Below are 22,200 nucleotides of genomic sequence, written 5' to 3'. Positions count from 1 at the left end.
AATCATTTTTCTGCATGAATACTGATTTGTTTGTTTGTATGGTGTTTTTACATTACATGGAACCAGTGGTTATTCAGCAATAGAACCAACCGTTTTATGTGACTTCCGAACCACACCAAGAGTGAACTTCTATCACCAGAAATACACATCTCTAACCCCTCTGTGGAATGCCTCAGAATCGAACTCGCAGCCACAGAGGTGGAAGGCCAAGACCATACCGATTACGCCACTGAGGCGCTGTATGAATATTGAGGATAAAAGTATGTAACACATAAACATACCGGACTTCGTGTTCACTTTCCCTGTACATAACACCTGCTATACTATTAAAATAATATTCTTGATCAAAAGGTAAGAGAAAAAAAACCAAACATATCAGTCACACTGCATCTAACTTATTCATGCATACAACAAAAACCTCTCAGTATAATTAGTTTTACAGCTGTATTCAATAAAAAAAATAAATAAATAAAGATGTGCTTACCACAAAGTGCAGTATATTGAACCACAAAGTGAAGTATATTGAGCATAAAAAGTTTAACTATAATTATCCTATACTATATGGTATTACATATGTACATGTACATTTGCCGTCAAAAATTTTTTTTTCCATAACACATTCAGAAATTATTTTTTTAAATGCAGTCCAGAAAATGCATACAAGTCAGAATTTATGACCAAGTTGAGCATGAAAACCATCCTGTTTATTGCCAGTTTATGTAGACAAATTTTCAACTAACTAGGGTAAAAAACCGCATGGTACAGGGGTGGACCATGTACGATCAATGTGTACAACCCCCAAAAAGGTACATTATAACGTGTCCTGACATCGGAGATGGGCATCAGACGCGACTTCTTGTTGGTGAGAAACGGAGCTAACGACCTCTACTCCGGTGTCAGGACGCATTATAATGTACTTTTCTTGGGGTTGTACACATTGATCGTACATGGTCCACCCCTGTACCATGCAGTTTTTTACCCTATATAACACCATCTCAACATTAACAGCTAGTTACAATGGGCTGATAAAAAATTTAATTAAAAATAAGTAGAACAAATATAATTCACATATGATAAATGTAAGGATGGTCCACCTTTCTTCTCCTAACCATACTATCAACAATGAACGTATCTCGAGTGTTACATATTTTTGATGCAACAACCAACTTCTACGAATTATTTTTCAAATACACTGTGCTTTACTACCTACCTACTATTAAGTCTATAAGCTGGCAAGTTAGATACAGTGTAAATGTCGACCAGCCTAAATATATGGCCAAGACGGTTCTTTTACTAGGTCAAAATCATTGGCAATGTTGGGCACAACCTGCCTACCTAGGTGCAAAAATATGGTAAGATGCAAATATTACAATTCCCTTTGGGTTCTAGGCTATAGGGCAAAAACCGCATGGTACAGGGGTGGACCATGTACAATCAATGTGTACAACCCCAAAAAAAGTAACATTATAACGCGTCCTGACATCGGAGATGGGCATCAGACGCGACTTGTGGTTGGTGAGAAACGGAGCTAAAGACCTCTACTCCGGTGTCAGGACGCGTTATATGTACTTTTCTTGGGGTTGTACACATTGATCGTACATGGTCCACCCCTGTACCATGCGGTTTTTTACCCTATACCTAATATATACTCCCTTTGTGTACATTCTAGGTTACTGTCCAATGAAAAGTAGACCAGGGTGAAATGCCACAGCTAGGATACCTAACCCAGGCTACCTATAGCCTCGTACTAAGGTAGTAGGTACATACCTAGGCTATTTCCTTAGTTTTTCTTTCCTCAACTTCAGCCTAGCCTACCTAAACATTTAAAATGTGGAAATAAACGTCAAATTCTCCCAAAATTAACCCTATTTATAGAGAAAAATTATAATTGGGAAAAAACGTATACTAGCCACATATCTGCAATAGGTAGCTCTTGGTATGGTACCTAGACACGTTGCCAACGTCATGATTTGGGTACCTTATCTGTACGCTTTAAATAACTAAGCTACGCTGACTTAGGGTAATTAATGGTATTTTTACAATTTATATTACCAAAAACCAGAGCACTTCGAATCAATAAACATTAATTATAAAAACATCTAATAATATTTATTGACCACGAACAAATTCTGAGACAAAATTTGGCCACTCGTTTCATCAGCTGTTTCACGAAGCTTCGGTAATAAACAATGAACTCGGCCATAGTTCTTACCTTATCTCACTCAGAGCTGTTCTTTGGGCTTCATGGGTATTACTACCCCTTACGGCCACGCGAGCACAAGAACCCGTGCTCTCAAAAGTCGAAAAAAGCGTAAAATTCCATCACTAAACGGTGCACACAAAAATCAATCGCGTTGGGATGTTGTGATGTTTCCTCAGCGAAAGTTGTTATCGAGCAACCCTAGAGTTGGACGTTCACTCGGAAGCCATCTTTGAAAAAGACAAGGAGGCATTAAGTATAAGTACTGTTTTTCAATACAGGTCTACCAACAATTAACATTAACGTCAATAATGACTCAATATACTATTAGAAGATCAGATATGATAGTTATAGACGACTATTTCAGTGGAAATTAATTGTTTTTTATTAACATCCTCGTCAAAAGACTACGTATCTAATCCTGCGTAATACCACATACTGTTAGAGGAAAAAAGTGTAAGTAAATGCCACTTTTTGAAAGTTATCTCAAAGGAAACAGCCAGTGAAATTGTAAATTCCTTATGACAAGCTTATAAAGAATGATGACTGATGGATAAGTTCCTATTGAAAGCTAAGGTAAAGTAGTATTCTCTCAAATCCACTGTTTTTAAGGTTGGAAAAAAGTGAGAATTGATAGGCAAGAAGGAATGAAAATGTTAACTTTGGTGAACCTATAGAAGCTGAGGAATTTTGAAACAGATGAAAAATAGAAAATAAGATGGAACTATAGAAGTGTGTAAGCATTATGGGAATGCAGCAGATTTTATTTCAAGGGCAAATTTCTCCGAGGAGTATAATACAGTATAATGTAAAAAAAATTATGAAGACGAGACTTATTAGACTAATAAGCACCAAATTAATACTTATTTTTGTGAGGAGAAGTTGAGAGCCGGACAATTAAAGACCTCCATGTGTGTGTGTGTGTGTGTTGCACGCGCTCGAGTGTAGGCTAGTACTATGCTACTTTGAGGTTACACGTAGGTGCTTTCTTCCGGGGATGCATTACTGTCTGAATATTGAACGCCCCAGGAAGTAATTAGCAGTTATTCAGAGTTTTAATGAGAATATACAGGGGTGTGGTGCTAGATGAATGACGTATATAGATGCATATTATAATGAGTAATTGGGGCCTTGAACATCCTTCCTTTCAGTTATATTTTGAACATTATTGTTTTTATATTCATGGCGAGCAAACATAATTATGAAACTGCCAAGGGTCAATGAACGTGCTAAACAAACTTCCTGGGAACAGGATGGTCAAATGTAAATATGAATTGATAAATTAATCAATTAATTAATAAAATAAGCAAAGACCGCGTACGCATGCATTTATTAAACATAAATAAACTAAATAGGTAAATAAACAAATAAGAGAAAGAATTTGTAGTACTTGAGTGAGCTCTTAAGCCAGGGAATTCAAATCCACTTTATGGAGGTCGATAGTATTAGAAGCTCTGGCACAGCCTAAGGTCCGAGACAGTTCTTTCTTTCTTTCTATATATATGAATAACTTGAGTATGTATATTATATTATATATAATCTATATATATATATATATATATATATATGTGTGTGTGGTGTGTGTGTGTGTGTGTGTGTGTGTATGTGTGTGGTGTGTGTGTATAATATTAATTATAAATATATATATCTCTTAATAATATATTATTGTATATATATATAGCCTAATGTCACAACCTGGGAGAATAAAACTAAACATAGGGTGACCCAACTTATCATAAATAGCAGCACAGTCGTTCAGACCAATCAAGTAAAACATTGTTAAAAGGATAGGATGTTGATAAGTTTAAAATTGCCGGAAAAGTGTTGTTTCAAGCGACAGAAAATAGATGCTAAAAAGATGCATGAGATTATTGTAGGCCGCAGGTCGCTTGCATAGTTTGCAATAAAGAGCTGCATGAGTAGGAACAACAGAAAACATGGAGATGCTGAAGTGTAGCATTCTAGATGATAATTTATTTATAATAGATAGTGGATAACAGACATAGGTATGTCCCAGCAAAATATAGAAAGAATTCAAATTAGAATATTGGGAAAAGTAATTAAAAGTGGAGTCAGCTTACTGAAAAAAGTTCCTTGTGGGTTACAAGTGTAATAAAAGCAATATAACCAAGATGCCGTGAAATATTGCAAGATAAGTAGGCTACTTACTAAGAGAGGTAATGATTTACTATTAAGGTAATCACTTGGAAGTATAGAATTGCTACCAGAAACTGAAAAATTACTTCTGTAACGATAGGTTTGCTTGAGTACCATTAGTTTTAGCACTAACAAGCAAAGCCCAATAAGAAATTATTCAATGAGAATTAAAAAAAACTTCATTAAGTCATTTAGAAATAGTCAATTGAATATCTCTATCCATAACCATCAATAAAGTTCCTAGATAGTTAATTAAAGTTTGATAAACTATCCGACCAAAATACTTCAAGGCCAAACAAGATTACAAGAGGAAATGAATGAAAATTTATTTGGAGAACTTCAGACGATTTATCAATAATACAGTAAATAGCATTATAGACCTTATATAAAATTGTTAAATACTATAGCCAAAATATTTTATATATATAATACACTGCGTAAAACAAAATAAAGCCAACAACAGAGAAATTGTTTGGGAAAAGCAAATCCCATGAGTGTTCCTATCCTACGTCCCGGAGGAAGAAGAAGAAACGAAAACAACATCGAGAAGGCTGCCTGAGTTCGGCCGAAGTTTTTTGTTGCCCTGAATAAGTGACAAGAGCTTCACTTCGAAAATGAAGGTTACTGTCAAAATGTTGCACGGTGGCCAGTGTTCAATAGAGGTAGGTCTTTGTGGTGTTTTGGTTGCCTTTTTTTTTTAAATTGTAGGTTAGGCCGTACGTAGCCCTATTGTCGTAGTCTCCTCGACCTCCAGCTCTGTGGTTACGACCACCCAAGTCTAATTAGGGCTATGTCCAGCCGGTATTTAAGTTAGGGTAAAACATCGCTGTGCGGCTATTGATCGAAAGAATGGACCACTTTTTCACTAGCCTATATTTAGCCTAGTTGGTGAAACAACAGAAGGGTAAACAACCGAGTGGACTACCTGCGGCCATCTTGCCCGCTCTTTAACCCACCTACCTTCCAGAAAAAGTACTTTAACACGTCCTGACACCGGAGATGGGCACCAGTCACGAGTCATCGGTCGTGGAAGCAACACCTTGAGACCTCTACTTTCTCTCGAATAGGGTAAACAACTGAGTGGACTAGGTAGATGCAGACACCTTGACTGTGTTCGTACCCACCTTTAGAAAAAGTACTTTAACACGTCCTGACTCTGGAGATGGGCACCAGTCACGAGTTATAGGTCATGGGAGCAACACCTTAATACCTCTACTTTCCTCTCTTGAAGTAAGTATTTTCTCCAAAGTTACAAATTAAGGCCAAATTTTAAGTTTTAAACAGAGGGTAGTGAAAAGGGTGTCCACGGTAGTGGAAATCTCACCAAAACGCTTTCGAAATTTTTGCTTACGATTAAATAACTTAGAAGATTGACGCCATCTCGATGTTTACGGAGTCGCTTGTGTCAACAAACTTCCCATTTCCTGTGATAAATCCGCACACCACTTGTACCCACAGACGCTGGGGCACTTTCATCACAACAATCGGAACACGGTCCCTTACCAGGACGTTTTTAAGTAAACAACTGTTTTGGTTGAAGACGACAACGAAGCGTGCACTTAGATAATTTTTTGGAGCACTTACAGATTAGCGGGCCCACTCGACCGCCGACCGAAATCGGCGGAAGAACACCAAAACCAATATGGTGGCGATACCAAAACAACAACAAACAAGGTAGGGAGCTACTACATATCCGCGACGATCGATTTGTGTGTGCTGTCAGTAAGGCCGTGGCGGAACGGCGCTTCACGCCTTATCCGCATATTTAAAGATTCTTGGCAGGCACGGCATGTTCTGGCAAGAGGTAATGTTGCGCTGCGCGCACTAACCACAGGGGTTACAGTAAGGCTACTTACCATGGCGGATGGACTTGGGTGTCGCGATACCAAAACAACAACAAACAAAGTAGGGAGCAACTGGCCCGGTAATGTGTAAACAACCCAATTTTTTAAATAAATAGTAAAACATCAATATTTTACATATTTATGACGATTAATTTGAAAATATTCGTTATTGATAAAGTAACTCGATTCTGACTCAGATTTAAGTAATTGTTTTTCGGAATTAGAACGTTCTTTTAAGTCCTGTATTATGACGTCATGACATCTTGAATTTCGTACCTATTGTAAATAATTGCTAAACTCAACTTTCTTGCAGAACAGTTTACCAGTTATTCATGCAGATTATCAGCTATTCATGTAATTGTTATAATTGTATTGCGCATATATATCTTTATTATTTACTTTTTGGATATATGAAGATTTTTTACTGCCGGATTACCGCCGTAGTGTGACGCAATCGTTTTGGTCCCTGGGCCTCTGTCTGTTTTCGCACCATAAGAAATTATGGGTTATGGGGCCGAATTTGCAATGACCAGAAAGTCGTTAAAAGAAGAAAGTTAGCATTGAGGGGCATGTTTTGATTGAGATAAATACAAATTTATTCAATAGCTAGCATGTAAAAAATACTTTTTTACAAAAAACTTGATTGACAACTAAGCAGCATACCTACTATGGGTTTCAGAGACAGTGCAAGCACGTTTTTTGGCAATATTTCTGTAACGAACACTCGTATCAGAACGAGATTTTGCTATAGTGCATGACACCCAGTGCCATAATTTATAAGGGTATCGTGAATCACTAATTGTAAAGAATAACGACTCTCGTCCATGTACAAAAACTCCATTATCCAGAAATGGATACAAACATACGTAAAAAGCTCCACCTACCCTCTCCCCCCCCTCCACCGCCACCCGTCTTTCTTCCTTCCTTCGCCTTCCTTTCTCTCTCTCTCTCTGTTGCCATTCAGTATGTGTTCACCCTCCAAACTGGGTATAACACTATACACAAAATGTGGAAATTGGTGAAATTAGGCTATATATTGGAAGTATATATACATAAATATTAAAGCAATTTTATCATTAAAGCATTACTATGACAACTAGAATTCATGGAAACAGTTTATAATAATGCATCGGCGTATGTGTGAAGCTCCACTAATGTGGCAACGATGATTTTGCCATTCTTAGCATGCAAACACTAAAGGTTACATTTATTTCTGGCATACGGTTATTAAAGAAAATCAAAATCCTAATATAGACGTAAATCAATGAAAAGTGCTAGCAAAAAAAAAATTATAATCCACTTATCCTTAGTCTGTTCCTGTATGGTTTTTGGCAGCCAGATGTACGACAAGGTTAGAAACATTGGCTTGTATCTACTTTAGAAATATCTGTAATTTTTCGGGGTGATTTGGTTGCAAAAAAAGGGATAATACATGAATTAAATTAACATTTTTAAATACAAAAGTAAGTTGAACTAAATAGCGAGTAAAGTAAAAATTGTTCCGATACGTAATACAAACCCTCGGTCCTTTAACTATAGGAAGTAGCTAGCGGCAGCTGGAACGGTCGTAAGCTTCGAACAAGGGGAGACGGTAGTTACTGCTTGTCGATCGTCGCGCGCCGCGCGACTGGGAGGTAAACAAAAATCACTTTTGCTTTCGGCCGTGTGTGGGAAGGGGACGTGCTCGTCATCGCTCTGCCCCGCTTTGTCGTTTGCTTTGAGTTTTGAGTATTTGCCCCTCTCTTTCTGTATAAATCAGAGTGATTGTAAGTACTTTTGCATTTTTGGTTAATCATTATGATGAGTGAAGAAGAAATGGGGAGGATTTCACCACGCCCCCCGGTCGCCCGTAGAGTGTGTCCCCGGGCTGGAGGGGCGTAGATGTGGGGGATTTAGATTAGTTTGTCGATGTAGATCCTCACGGAGGTTTGTACTCGTTGCGGGGGCGAGAGTGCTCCCGCAACGAGCCCTGTGTAACGTGTATGCATTGGTCCGAGGCGCAGGGTGGGTGCTGTAGCGAAAGGGAGGAAGAGACTTAGGCCGGCCAAGAATTCATCGGAAAGTCCAGTGACTCCCTTTGGGTAACGGACATTCGTCTTCTTTCCTGCCCCCCGGCCAGCCCCCACGTTTCGCGCTTCCCCTGCGGGGGGGTAGCGGAGTCCTTCTCCTCTCTCGATCCGTCGAGTGGGTGGAGGAGGGCGCCCGCTACCCGGACGTCCAGTTGTACTCGGGGTCTTCCGTCCGCTCTGGGGGGGGTTCTTCTTCCCCCAGGCGTGAGGAAGCCCCTCTACTAACCCGGGGACTGTTGCTTCCGCAGGTGTGCCCTCAGCGAAGGACGACTTGGGACAGGTGTGGGAGTCGCTGGGACTGCAGGGAGTGCCGAGATACAGGGGTTGATTCAGCGGTTGGCGGGGTCGGCAGTGGTCACTCATGGTGCGGTGACCACTACAAACAACCACAATCTCGACACCCAGCATATGAGATGCCACCGCATCTGGTGTACACCGTCATGTAATGTCGGTGACCCCCACCCCGGCTGCATCCAGAAACCTATTTCTGCCGTGCCAAAGAGGACGGTGCCACCCCCACCACCCCTGGGTTCTTTGTATTGCCGACCCCGGACTTCCGCTGCCCAAAGAGTACCCCCCACCTGGACCTGCCGCCAGTGCCGAGGATGACGGTAGCTGCCGACAGGACGCCTGGCTCTCCTGTGGTACCTGCCGTGCCTGCCGTACCTGTTGCCGTCCCAGCCGCTCATTCCTTTTCAGATCAGGTGCCTGCCTGCTCATTTTCACTTTCAGATGTTCCGCCGTTCCTGCTGTTCCTGGACCTGTTCCTGTTTTTTGTTTCCTGCTGTTGGTGGTGCTGTCACAGTCTCAGTCTTTCCGGACAGGTGCAGTCGGGCCCTGTTGCTTCGGCAACTGCCCCGGCTCCCTCCTGGATGGAAGACCTGACGTCTTGTTCTGCGGAGCCTGGCGAAGAAGAAGAGGAAGAGGAAGAAGGTGTCGTCGTCGTCTTCGTTCGTCTGCTGCCCTCTCCTTCCCCTTCGACTTCTAAGGCTAAACAGCCGAGAAGAAGAAGGTTGCCTCCTCCCCCCCTAAGAAGACTCCTTCGGGATCTTCTAAGGGCCCGGCCTCGCACAGCGAGCTTGGGGAGCTCTTCTGCTGGTCCTCCTGTTCCTTCGGGAACGGGGCCCGTCACTTCTTCTGCAAAGAAGAAGTCGACGGGGACCAGAGGTGCACCAGCCTCGGCTGTGCGTTCCTCACCTGGTGTTAGCGGTTCTGCCGCTAAACCAAGTTCCGTCTCGGCCCGCTTCTCGTTCGCTGAGAAGCACCGAGTGGACGCTCTTCCAAAGAAAAGAAACCGTCCAGCCCAAAGTTTTGAAACGCCCGCCCGGCTCGCTCGACCGTCCAAGACAGCGGCGCGGGAGCAGAAGACTGGCGAGAGTCGTGCACACGACTCTCGCCAGGCCATGGGACGCTCTCGCAGCGATCAACTGGCTGCTCGGGCTGACGTGACGGTCGCTGCCGGCCTACGGGTTTAGAGGCGGAGGAAAGGATCCCCCGCTGGCCGCCGGTACCAGCCACGGCTGGTACCAGCGGCTCGACGCGCCGAGAGGACGCTGGCCCTGGTCTCGACGCGACAGAGAGCCTAGCAGGTCACCCGTCCTCCGCTCCCGATGGGACCGGGCGGAGACGGTGACCAGCGGCAGCTCGCCTGACGCTAGAGATCGGTCTCGACGTTCTCAGCCGAGCCAATCGCCCACCCCAGGCGAGCGGCAAGGCTAGGCCTGCTGCTCTCGACCGTCCCACCGCGGGTTGACGATCAGCAGCAGCCCTCACAAAACGCACGCTGGTCCTGCCAGCGAGCGAGGGGGGAGCGTCAGGTCTGCCTCTCCCGTTACCTTCAACCTCCTCGGGCTATACCGGGAGGAGCGAGGTAACCGAGGAGCGATCACGAGAGGTGCGCCGCTCGTGACCCAGCTATGACGCCGTACGGCTCAGGCACGGTTTTAGGACCGACCAGAACGTACGCGCAAGAGTTGGAGGCGACCGTCAGGGGTCTGTCGCTGTTCCTCCTTTGAAGGAGAGTATCGCGGGATATGCTCTTGCTGGAGGGACTGGACGGTCCTACTCCACAAGACGCTGTACTCCCGAGATACGAGGAACTTTGCGGAGGTCATTAAGCTGATGCGTCTGGCATAATGACCTTGCGGAGGATCGCCGCTACCACCGGCAGAGCCCAGTCCCGGCTCGAATCATTTTTGGGGTCCCAAGAGGGAGGCCCAAAATGATGGTGGGGTTACCTCGATCTGAGCTTGCAGACTCGTCCCCTGGATCAGGTGGAGAATCTCGTCTCAGGACGGGAGGACTTCGCTAAAGTCCGGGACGGTCTCTAAGCTGCTTCCTCCTCCCTCTACAGCGGCAGAGGCGATTCTACGTGCCTTCGGAAGACCCGATACTGCCGAAACAGTTAACCCGGAGTTAGCGAGGGCTGACTCCAGGTGTGTCCCCCTGCAGCAGCTCTGTCGGAGAACATATGGTTCTCGCAGCAGAGGCACTTGCCCTGGAATCTATCCGCTATGGCAGCATTCCAGCAGTTTTCCTGGTTGGATTTGTGGTCCCTCACAATATCCAAAGTAGCGGCCGCTCTGGGAGCTCTGCTCTCGAAGACGACGCTTCTTTTAGGAGGACTGTGCCAGTCTGGAGGAAGAGCAATCTCTTACCTCGCCCATCAGACTGCTAACCTGTGGGCCAACTTGGTTCTTCGACGTAGGGACGCAGTCCTTACCCGAGTGACCAAGGGGGGCCTGGGGCGTGAGGCGGCACTCGGGGCTTCGAAATGTGACCTCTTAGGAGTTCCCCCAGCTCTCTTCCCTGGAGAGATGGTGGAACGCTGCGGTGGAAAGGCGGCGCACTGACGGAGAGTGACCGCTTAGTTCACCAGGCAGTCTCGAAGGTTACTGGGCAATCTCGAGCGACTGCGGCCAAACCAAAGAGCTTGGCTAGCGCTTCCACGGCGGCGAAGACGGTTGCACCGTTCCAAACCCCGTGTGAAGACTCCTGTAGTTTTCAACTTCTGCTAGAGGAGGCCGCAACCAGCCCTCCTCCAGCCCTCCTTTCCCCGAGGGGGTGCTGGAAAGAAATCGGAAACGAGGTGGGAAACGCTAGGGACGGGCGTTCCCCCTCACCTGCTGCCGGAAGTGGGGGTGCCTAGCGAGCCATTGGGCGACTTGGCAGCGCTACGGCGCCAAGAACTGGATAGTAGACGTCCTTGCGGGAGGGATTCTACTACCCTTCGAGTCTCGGGGCCCCCCCTCATCTCCAATCCGGTCCACCTTACAGACCTATGTCCGGGGATCAGCAAGGACAACGCTCTTTCGACAGGAGATCAAGACCATGCTGGCGAAACGAGCTGTAGAATCGTGGAGGACCAGTCACCGGGCTTTTACAGCCGCCTCTTCTAGTGGAGGAAGGCATCGGGGGGCTGGCGTCCGGTGATTAGACCTCTCTCCCCTGAAACCGCTTCGTTCGCACGACGCGGTTTTCACGATGTGTCAGGTCGGAACGATCGGTGCTCGACGTCTATCAGGGGGAAACGATTTCATGCTTTCAGGGGTACTTGAAGGACGCGTATTTTCAATACCCATCCATCAGTCCTCAGAAAGTACCTCCGGCTTCATCTTCGACGGGGTACGGGTGACAATTCAGGCACTTTGTTTCGGTCTCTCAACCGCCACACAGGTGTTCACGCCGGAGTGTTCACTCTGGTGTCAGCTTGGGCCCATTCGCACGGGATACGTCTTCTGAGGTATCTCGAACGATTGGCTAAGTCCCTGGCGAGCTCCCGCTCGCAGTTGCTACAAGGACAGAGATCGACTCCTCAAGTTTTGTCGCGATCTGGGGATCGTGATAAACTACGAGAAGTCCGATCTCGAAACCCAAGCAGAAGAGGGAAGTACCTGGTATGCTGATAAGGACTGGTAGCAGGGCAGGTCTTTCCCGCAGACCTTGCGTATCAGCAATCAGGGAGGCAGCCGGCCCCCCCCCCGGTTTCCTGTCTCGGCAGAAAACAGGCAGCACAGCAATGGCAAGTCGTGATTGGCCATCTGTCGCACTCGAGAAGTTATTCCCTCACGGGCGTCTTCACCTGCGGGTCTCTCCAGGGGTGGAGACTAAGGGGGAGAGTTGGTCTCAGGCCAAGGATCCTCCTTACTTTCCCTTTGTGCTATCACGGGACAAGGTGAGGCAGGACCTAGCCCTGGTGGCTCGACGACAAAGAACCTCTTAAGAGGAGTGCCCATGGGACGCACTCCCCCCCCGGAGATGCTTCTGTTCTCAGACGCATCGACCGAGGGATGGGGCGCACACCTGGAGGAGTTGCTGACTGCAAGGTGTGGGACCATCACGAAAAGCACCTTCACATCAATGTCCTGGAACTCAAGGCCGGCGTTCAACGCTCTCCAAGAGTTTCAGGACCGCTTGGGGGTTGGGACACTCAGTGGGTGTTTTGATGTTGCGACAACACCACAGTAGTGGCATATGTCAACAAGCAGGGGGGGGGCTAGTGTCTCTTCCGCTCCATCAGGTTGACGGTGCAGGTGCACGAGTGGGCCACGGCTCACTCGATAGAGCTGTCAGCACGCTACATTCCAGGCAAGAGGAATGTAGTAGCAGACAAGCTCAGCCGTCGGGATCAGGTGATAGGGACCGAATGGTCTCTACACCAAGACGTAGCGGAAAGGCTCTTCAACCTGTGGGGCCGCGACCGGTCGTAGACCTGTTCGCCACCCGGCACAACAGAAACTTCAGGTTTTTCTTTTCAGCTGTTCCGACCCAATGGGCAGCTGCAGAGGACGCTCCTCCAACACCCCTGGGGACAACCCTCTTCGCTTTACGCCTTTCCTCCTTCTTTCTTGTCTGATTCGGAAAGTGATCAGTCGAGCACCTGGTCACTCCAATCTCAGAATGATCCTGGTGGCTCCCAAACGGCCTCAGGCCGTTTGGTATCCGACCTGCTGGCTCTTCTTGCGGACGCACCGAGAGAGCTACCCACTGCCAACAACCTTCTAGCCCAGCACACGTAGAACGTACCACCAAGCAGTCCAGTCCCTTCAACTTCACGGCTGGCTGTTATCCAACCCATCTCTTGCGAACGAGAGGCTTTTCTCGTAGCGCAGCAACAGAGATGGCTGGACACGTCCGACAGTCCTCTGCAGCTGTGTACCAGGGGAAGTGGGCCGCCTTCTGTGGTTGGTGTCGTAGACAGGGTCTGTCTCCTCTCAGAGCCACTCTTCAGCAGGTGTAGCGGATTTCCTCGTGTTTTCTTTCGCCGAGAGAAGCTCCTCTCAGTACCCACAGTTAAAGGATATCGAGCAGCACTGGCGCTCGTCCTAAAACGGGGGGACTGGGGGGACATCTCGAATTCGTTCGAGATCTCCTTGCTAATGAGGAGCTTCGAAAGGTCTTGCCCACCAGGGAAAAACTCAGGCCCCCTGCGTGGGATGTGACTCTCGTACATTAGGAGTTTGGACTCGAAGACCCTTCGAGCCACTCCGAGATCGTCAGACAGGGATCTGACCCTTCAAGACCCTCTTCTTGCTGGCCCTGGCATCGGCGAAGAGAGTAGGGAACTACATGGCCTTTCTTATGATTTTTAAAACATACCAGAGGCTGGGGATCGGTGACGCTCGATTTCGTCCCGAACTTCGTAGCTAAGACTCAGAATCCGTCGATCCCTGACGACAGGTTCGAGTCTTTCACGATCCCCTCCCTTCTGGACTTTCACCGACAAAAACGATTCGGATGAGATGCTGCTTTGTCCTGTGAGGGCGCTACGGCGCTATCTGAAGAGAACTCGACATCTCAGGCCTTAGTGTCGACGCCTCTTCGTTTTAGCACTGGGGTTAACCAAGAAAGAAGTTTAAAGTTTCCAAGAAACACGCTTTTCTTTCTGGCTGCGTGAGGTGATCAGGGAGCGTACGAGGCTAATGGGTAGCGCGACATCCGTACGCTCCGACCGAGAGCCCACGAAGTCAGAGGGGGGTATCGGACCCTCCTTAGCGTTCCGTAAAGACTTCTCCGTGGCGCAGGTCCTGAGGCGGGTGTCTGGGCCAAAACCAGACCACCTTCACGTCCTTCTACCTTCGGGATATTGCCCACAAGTCCTTGGATACTTTTTCCTTGGGACCTGTGGTGGCTGCTCAACCCGTTGTGTAAGCTTACCCAGCACCCGAGCAGGCAGAACAGCATCGATTCCTGGTATGACTGGGAGAATGAATGTGCGAATGAGAGAGTGACTGGCTTCTCTTCACCATCTTTCTCTACCTCTACCTGTGGGCAGAGGGATACGGTCGTTACCTCGCTGGAAGGGAGTCAGATGCAGGTAAGCTATTCAACAGAGCTCCATCCTATCTCTTTAAGTAGAGATAGGGAGTGTATATCCACCACTTTCTCCAAAAACAAGGGGGGAGAAAGTGGATGCCTACATGAGACAACCCATTACTTACATTTGCTCATGTAAAGGAAAAAAGTTCTTACAATGCTAGTACAGAAGAGATAACGCTTGGCCTCTCTCTTAGTTACTCGGACCCAGAGGTCTGACCATTGATCCTGCGGTGCACACCCCGATCAATCGACAGAGCTTGGATCCCTCCCTCTCTTACGACCAGGGAGGCATTCAGGGATGATGAACACCCAGTCTGTTCATCAAAAGGGACTCAGAATTCCTCCCACCAAGAAGTGAGTCTTCCTATTGTTAAAGGACCGAGGGTTTGTATTACGTATCGGAACAAATGACAATTTGTCGAAAATTGCATTTTTCCCTAACTATACAAACCTGAGGTCCTTTAACATATAGTCCCTCCTCATGCCACCCCTCACTCTGCGCATTTTGCATGGCCAAAAGCAAAAGTGATTTGTTTACCTCCCGTCGCGCGGCCTGCGCGACGATCGGACAAGCAGTTTAACTACCGTTCTCCCCCTTGTTCGAAGCTTACGACCGTTCCAGCTGCCGCTAGCTACTTCCTATTGTTAAAGGACCTCAGGTTTGTATAGTTAGGAAAATGCAATTTTCGACAAATTGTCATATTTATGGGAATAAAAACTTTGCAGTGTCTTCGTCTGCTGTTTCGTAACTGTGTTTGTGGCGTGCGCCTTAGGAACCAGGAACAGCAACTTTTTTTAAAGTGCAATTGTGGAGTAAATTGATACCAAAAATGTGTATAAAACAATCAAATAAGAACTGTGGAGTTTCAGTTTTGTGATGGCAGTAAGGTAAAAACCACCGATTACAAGGTAAAAAAATGGATTCAGTTCAAACCATGACCCCGGAATAACCAGTTTCATACTTTCACTAATATAGGCAACAAAATGTTGTTTTATTGTGCTGATTACAACTGCAATCTTGAGTAAGATCAATAAAACGTCACATATATACGCTAACATTGGTCATGAGTGCTGGAAGGCTGGGAAAGATGGTGGATAGTCCTGAACAGACCCTTCCATCCACACGATAGCTGCCTTATTTGATTCAAAAAACTGCCTTGAAAACATATTTGTTCCGATACGTAATACAAACCCTCGGTCCTTTAAAAACAATAGGAAGTAGCTACGGCAGCTGGGACGGTCGTAAGCTTCGAACAAGGGGAGAACGGTAGTAACTGCTTGTCCTATCGTCGCGCGCCGCGCGACTGGGAGGTAAACAAATAACTTTTGCTTTCGGCCGTATGTGGGAAGGACGTGTTCGCCATCGCTCTGCCCGCTTTGTCGTTTGCTTTGACTTTGAGTATTTGCCTCTCTTTCTGTATAAATCAGGAGTGACTGTAAGTACTTTTACAATTCTATTGATCTTGCAATGAGTGAATTGGAAGAAATGGAGATATCACCGCGCCCTCCAGTCGCCCGTAGAGTGTGTCCCGGGCTGGAGGGGCGTAGATGTGGAGGTTTCAGGTCATTCGTTGAGACGTGGACCCCCATGAGGTTTGTACTCGTTGCCGGGGGTCGAGAGTGCTCCCGCAACGAACCTTGTGTCATATGTGTTAATTGGTCCGAGGCGTCAGTGGGTGCTGTACGAGGGCAGGAAGAGACTTAGGCCGGCCAAGAAGTCATCGGAAAGTCAGTGACTCCTTTGGTGACGGACACTTCGTCCTCTTTCCTGCCCCCCGGCCAGCCCCCATGTTTCGCGCCTTCCCCTGCGGGGGGGGTAGCGGAGTCCTTTTCCTCTCTCGATCCGTCGAGTGTGGATGAGGGCGCCCGCTACCCGGACGTACAGCTGTACTCGGGGTCTTCCGTCCGCTCTGGGGGGGGTGTTTCTTCCCCAGGGCGCGAGGAAGCCCCTCCAACTAACCCGACTATTGCTTCCGCAGGTGTGCCATCAGCAAAGGACGACTTGGGACAGGTGTAGGAGTCGCTGGGACTGCAGGGAGTGCCCAGCATCAGGGGTTGCTTCAGCGGTTGGCGGGTCGGCGGTGGTCACTCATGGTGCGGTGACCACCACTACTACCACAATTACGACACCAGCGTATGAGATGCCACCACATCTGGTATATACGCCCCATATAATGTCGGTGACACCACGGTGGCTATGCAAAAACCCATTGCTGCCGTGCCAAGGAGGACGGTGCCACCACCACCTGGATTTTTTCCTTTGCCGACCCCGGACTTCCGCTGCCCAAAGAGTACCCCCCTGGACCTGGCCGCCAGTGCCACGAATGACGGTGACTGCGACAGGACGCCTGGCTCTCCCGTGGTACCTGCCGTGCCTGCCGTACCTGTTGCCGTTCCAGCTACTCTTTTCCCTTTCAGATCGGCCTGCACATTCCCTTTCAGATGTTCCTGCCGTTCCTGCTGTTCCCGGACCTGTTCTGTTGTTCCTGCTGCTGGTGTTGCTGTTACAGTCTCAGGTCTTTCCGGACAGGTGCAGTCGGGCCTGTTGCTTCGGCAACTGCCCCGGCTCCCTCCTGGATGGAAGACCTGACGTCTGTTCTGCGGAGCCTGGCGAAGAAGAAGAGGAAGAGGAAGAAGGTGTCGTCGTCGTCTTCATCGTCTTCTTCGTCGTCTGCTGCCTCCTTCCCCTTCTTCGACTTCTAAGGCTAAACAGCCGAAGAAGAAGAAGGCTGCCTCCTCCCCCCCTAAGAAGACTCCTTCGGGATCCTTCTAAGGGCCCGGCTCGCTCAGGCGAGCTGGGGAGCTCTTCTGCTGGTCCTCCTGTTCCTTCGGGGAACGGGGCCCGTCGCTTCTTCTGCAAAGAAGAAGTCGACGGGGACCAGAGGTGCACCAGCCTCGGCTGGTGCGTCCTCACCTGGTGCTAGCGGTTCTGCCGCTAAACCAGGTTCCGTCTCGGCCGCTTCTCGTTCGCGAGAAGCACCGAGTGGACGCTCTTCCAAAGAGGACCGTCCAGCCAAAGTTTTGACGCCCGAGCTCGCTCGCCGTCAAGACAGCGGCGCGGAGCAGAAGACTGGCGAGAGTCGTGCACACGACTCTCGCCAGGCCAGTGGACGCTCTCGCAGCGATCAACTGGCTGCTCGGGCTGACGTGACGGTCGCTGACCGGCCACGGGTTGAGCGAGGAAGGAGTCCCACGGCCGCCGGCGGTACCAGCCACGGCTGGTACCAGCGGTTTGACGCGCCGAGAGGACGCTGGCCGGTCTCGACGCGACAGAGAGCGTAGCAGGTCACCCGTCCGCCGCTCCCGATGGGACCGGGCGGAGACGGTGACCAGCGGCAGCTCGCCTGACGCTAGAGATCGGTCTCGACGTTCTCAGCCGAGCCAATCGCCCCAGGCGAGCGGCAAGGCTAGGCCTGCTGCTCGACCGTCACCGCGGGTTGACGATCAGCAGCAGCCCTCCACGCACGCTGGTCCTGCCAGCGAGCGAGGGGGGAGCGTCAGGTCTGCCTCTCCCGTACCTTCAAACCTCCTCGGGCTATACCGGGAGGAGCGAGGTACCGAGGAGCGATCACGAGAGGTGCGCCGCTCGTGACCCAGCTATGACGCCGTACGGCTCAGGCACGGTCTTAGGACCGACCAGAACGTACGCGCAAGTAGTTGGAGGCGACCGTCAGGGGTCTGTCGCTGTTCCTCCTTCTGAAGGAGGAGTATCGAGGGATATGCTCTTGCTGGAGGGACTGGACGGTCCTACTCCACAAGACGCTGTAACGCCTGAGATACAGAGGAACTTCGCAGAGGTCATTAAGCTGATGCGTCTGCATAATGACCTTGCGGAAGGATCGCCGCTACCACCAGCAGAGCCCACGTCCCGGCTCGAATCATTTTGGGGTCCCAAGAGGGAGCCCAAAATGATGATGGGGGTTTGCCACGATCGGAGCTTGCGGACTCGGTCCTGGATCAGGTGGAGAATCTCGTCTCCGGACGGGAGGACTCGCTAAAATCCGGACGGTCCTCTAAGCTGCTTCCTCCTCCTCTACAGCGGCAGAGGCGATTTTACGTGCCATCAGAAGACCCGATACTGCCGAAACAGGTTAACCCGGAGTTAGCGAGGCTGACTCCAGGTGTGTCCCTGCAGCAGCTCCTGTCGGAGAACTTATGGTTCTCGCAGCAGGAGGCACTTGCCCTGGAATCTACCGCTATGGCAGCATTCCAGGCAGTTCCTGGTTGGATTTGTGGTCCCTCACAATATCCAAAGTAGCGCCGGCTCTGGGAGTTCTGCTCTCGAAGACGACGCTTCTTTCAGGAGACTGTGCCAGTCTGGAGGAAGAGCAATCTCTTACCTCGCCCATCAGACTGCTAACCTGTGGGCCAACTTGGTTCTTCGACGTAGGGACGCAGTCCTTACCCGAGTGACCAAGGGGGCCGGGCGGCGTGAGGCGGCACTCGGGCTACGAAATGGACTCACTTAGGGAGTTTCCCCCAGCTCTCTTTCCTGGAGAGATGGTGGACGCTGCGGTGGAACGGCGGCGCACTGACGAGAGTGACCGCTTAGTCCACCAGGCAGTCTCGAAGGTTTCTGGGCAACCTCGAGTAACTGCGGCCAAACCAAAGAGCTTGGCTAGCGCTTCCACGGCGGCGAAGACGGCTGCACCGTCCAAACCCCGTGTGAAGACTCCAGCTGTTTCACTTCTGCTAGAGGAGGCCGCAACCAGCCCTCCTCCCAGCCCTCCTTTCCGCAGGAGGTGCTGGAAAGAAGTCGAAACGAGGAGGGAAACGCTAGAGGGACGGCGTTCCCCCTCACCTGCTGCCGGAAGTGGGGGGGTGCCTGGCGAGCCATTGGCGACTTGGCAGCGCTACGGCGCCGAGAACTGGATAGTAGACGTCCTTCGGGAGGGTATCTACTACCCTTCGAGTCTCGGCCCCCCATCATCTCCAAACGGTCCATCTACAGACCTATGTCCGGGGATCAGCAAAGGACAACGCTCTTCGACAGGAGATCAAGACCATGCTGGCGAAACGAGCTGTAGAAATCGTGGAGGACCAGTCACCGGGCTTTTACAGCCGCCCTCTCCTAGTGGAGAAGGCATCGGGGGGCTGGCGTCCGGTGATAGACCTCTCTCCCCTGAACCGCTTCGTTCGCACGACGCGGTTCACGATGGAGTCGGCACGCTCAGTGCTCGACTCGATCAGGGGGAACGATTTTCATGCTTTCAGTGGACTTGAAGGACGCGTATTTTCAAATACCCATCCATCAGTCCTCCAGAAAGTACCTCCGCTTCATCTTCGACGGGACGGTGTACCAATTCAGGGCACTTTGTTTCGGTCTCTCAACCGCCCCACAGGTGTTCACGCGAGTGTTCACTGGTGTCGGCTTGGGCCCATTCGAACGGGATACGTCTTCTGAGGTATCTCGACGATTAGGCTAGTCCTGGCGAGCTCCCGCTCGCAGTTGCTACAGGACAGAGATCGACTCCTCAAGTTTTGTCGCGATCTGGGATCGTGATAAACTACGAGAAGTCCGACCTCGAACCCAAGCAGAAGATGAAGTACCTGGGTATGCTGATAGACACGGTAGCAGGGCAAGTCTTTCCGCAGACTTGCGTATCAGCAAATTCAGGGAGGCAGCCGGCCGGTTCCTGTCTCGGCAGGAACAGGCAGCACAGCAATGGCAAGTCGTGATCGGCCATCTGTCGTCACTCGAGAAGTTAGTCCCTCACGGGCGTCTTCACCTGCGGTCTCTCCAGTGGAGACTAAGGGAGAGTTGGTCTCAGGCCAAGGATCCTCCTTACTTTCCCGTGGCTATCACGGACAAGGTGAGGCAGGACCTAGCCTGGTGGCTCGACGACAAGAACCTCTTAAGAGGAGTGCCCATACGCACTCCCCCCCCGGAGATGCTTCTGTTCTCAGACGCATCGACCGAGGGATGGGGCGCACACCTGGTAGGAGGTTGATGGCTGCAGGTGTGTGGGACCATCACGAGAAGCACCTTCACATCAATGTCCTGGAACTCAAGGCGGCGTTCAACGCTCTCCAAGAGTTTCAGGACCGCTTGGTGGGACACTCAGTGGTGTTGATGTGCGACAACACCACAGTAGTGGCATATGTCAACAAGCAGGGGGGGCTAGTGTCTCTTCCGCTCCATCAGTTGACGGTGCAGGTGCACGAGTGGGCCACGGCTCACTCGATAGAGCTGTCAGCACGCTACATTCCAGGCAAGAGGAATGTAGTAGCAGACAAGCTCAGCCGTCGGGATCAGGTGATAGGGGACCGAATGTCTCTACACCAAGACGTAGCGGAAAAGGCTCTTCAAAACCTGTGGGGGCGCGGACCGGTCGTAGACCTGTTCGCCACCCGGCACAACAGAAAACTTCAGGTTTTCTTTTCAGCTGTGCCGGACCCATGGGCAGCTGCAGAGGCGCGTCTCCAACATCCCCTGGGACAACCTCTTCGCTTACGCCTTTCCTCCCTTCTGTCTGATTCGGAAAGTGATCAGTCGAGCGCTGGTCACTCCCAATCTCAGAATGGATCCTGGTGGCTCCCAAACGGCCACAAGCCGTTTGGTATCCGGACCTGCGGCTCTTCTTGCGGACGCACGAGAGAGCTACCACTTGGCACAACCTTCTAGCCCAGCCACACGTAGAACGGTACCACCAAGCAGTCCAGTCCCTTCAACTTCACGGCTGGCTGTTATCCACCATCTCTTGCGAACGAGAGGCTTTTCTCGTAGCGCAGCAACAGAGATGGCTGGACACGTCAGGACAGTCCTCTGCAGCTGTGTACCAGGGGAAGTGGGCCGTCTTCTGTGGTTGGTGTCGTAGACAGGGTCTGCTCCTCTCAGAGCCCATCTTCAGCAGGTAGCGGATTTCCTCGTGTTTCTTCGCCGAGAGAAGCTCCTCTCAGTACCCACAGTTAAGGGATATAGAGCCGCCCTGGCTCTCGTCCTAAAACTGAGGGACTGGACATCTCGAATTCGTTCGAGATATCCTTGCTAATGAGGAGCTTCGAAAGGTCTTGCCCACCAGGGAACTCAGGCCCCCTGAGTGGGATGTGACTCTCGTTCTTAGGAGTTTGACTCGAAGACCCTTCGAGCCACTCCGAGACTCGTCAGACAGGGATCTGACCCTCAAGACCCTCTTCTTGCTGGCCCTGGCATCGGCGAAGAGAGTAGGGGAAACTACATGGCCTTTCTTATGATGTTAAACATACCAGAGGCTGGGGATCTGTGACGCTCGATTTCGTCCCGAACTTCGTAGCTAAGACTCAGAATCCATCGATCCCTGACGACAGGTTCGAGTCTTCACGATCCCTCCCTCCCTCCTGGACTTCACCGATAATGATGCGGATGAGATGCTGCTTTGTCCTGTGAGGGCGCTACGGCGCTATCTGAAGAGAACTCGACGCCTCAGGCCTGAGTGTCGACGCCTCTTCGTTAGCACTGGGGTTACCAAGAAAGAAGTCTCCAAGAACACGCTTTCTTTCTGGCTGCGTGAGGTGATCAGGAGAGCGTACGAAGCTGATGGTAGCGACGACATCCGTACGCTCCGTCCGAGAGCCCACGAAGTCAGAGGTATCGGACCCTCCTTAGCGTTCCGTAAGAACTTCTCCGTGGCGC

General features: G+C 49.8%; 2 protein-coding genes across 3 annotated transcripts in view; one reads left to right on the top strand and one right to left on the bottom strand.

Moving 5' to 3' along the window:
• Positions 1-2,409, bottom strand: part of LOC135194968 (calcium-transporting ATPase type 2C member 1-like) — a 128,104-nt gene extending 125,695 nt beyond the window's left edge. Inside the window, exon 1 of one of the 2 annotated variants that reach the window (XM_064221208.1) lies at positions 2,213-2,409. The gene's annotated coding sequence lies outside the window, so the exon portion shown is untranslated. The remainder of the gene's footprint in view (positions 1-2,212) is intronic. The other variant, XM_064221210.1, reaches the window with a different exon arrangement.
• A 2,299-nt stretch (positions 2,410-4,708) lies between these two features.
• The window catches only part of LOC135194966 (ubiquitin-like protein 4A), a 39,754-nt gene continuing 22,262 nt past the window's right edge, over positions 4,709-22,200 (top strand). The window contains exon 1 of the mRNA XM_064221206.1: positions 4,709-5,019. Coding sequence (XP_064077276.1) covers positions 4,972-5,019 — 48 coding nt within the window. The 5' untranslated portion in view covers positions 4,709-4,971. The remainder of the gene's footprint in view (positions 5,020-22,200) is intronic.

The sequence above is a fragment of the Macrobrachium nipponense genome, chromosome 15 (assembly GCF_015104395.2).
Source record: "Macrobrachium nipponense isolate FS-2020 chromosome 15, ASM1510439v2, whole genome shotgun sequence".
NCBI classification, from domain to species: domain Eukaryota; kingdom Metazoa; phylum Arthropoda; class Malacostraca; order Decapoda; family Palaemonidae; genus Macrobrachium; species Macrobrachium nipponense.
Note: the sequence above shows the minus strand (reverse complement) of the source record. Positions and strands in the feature narration are given on the sequence as shown.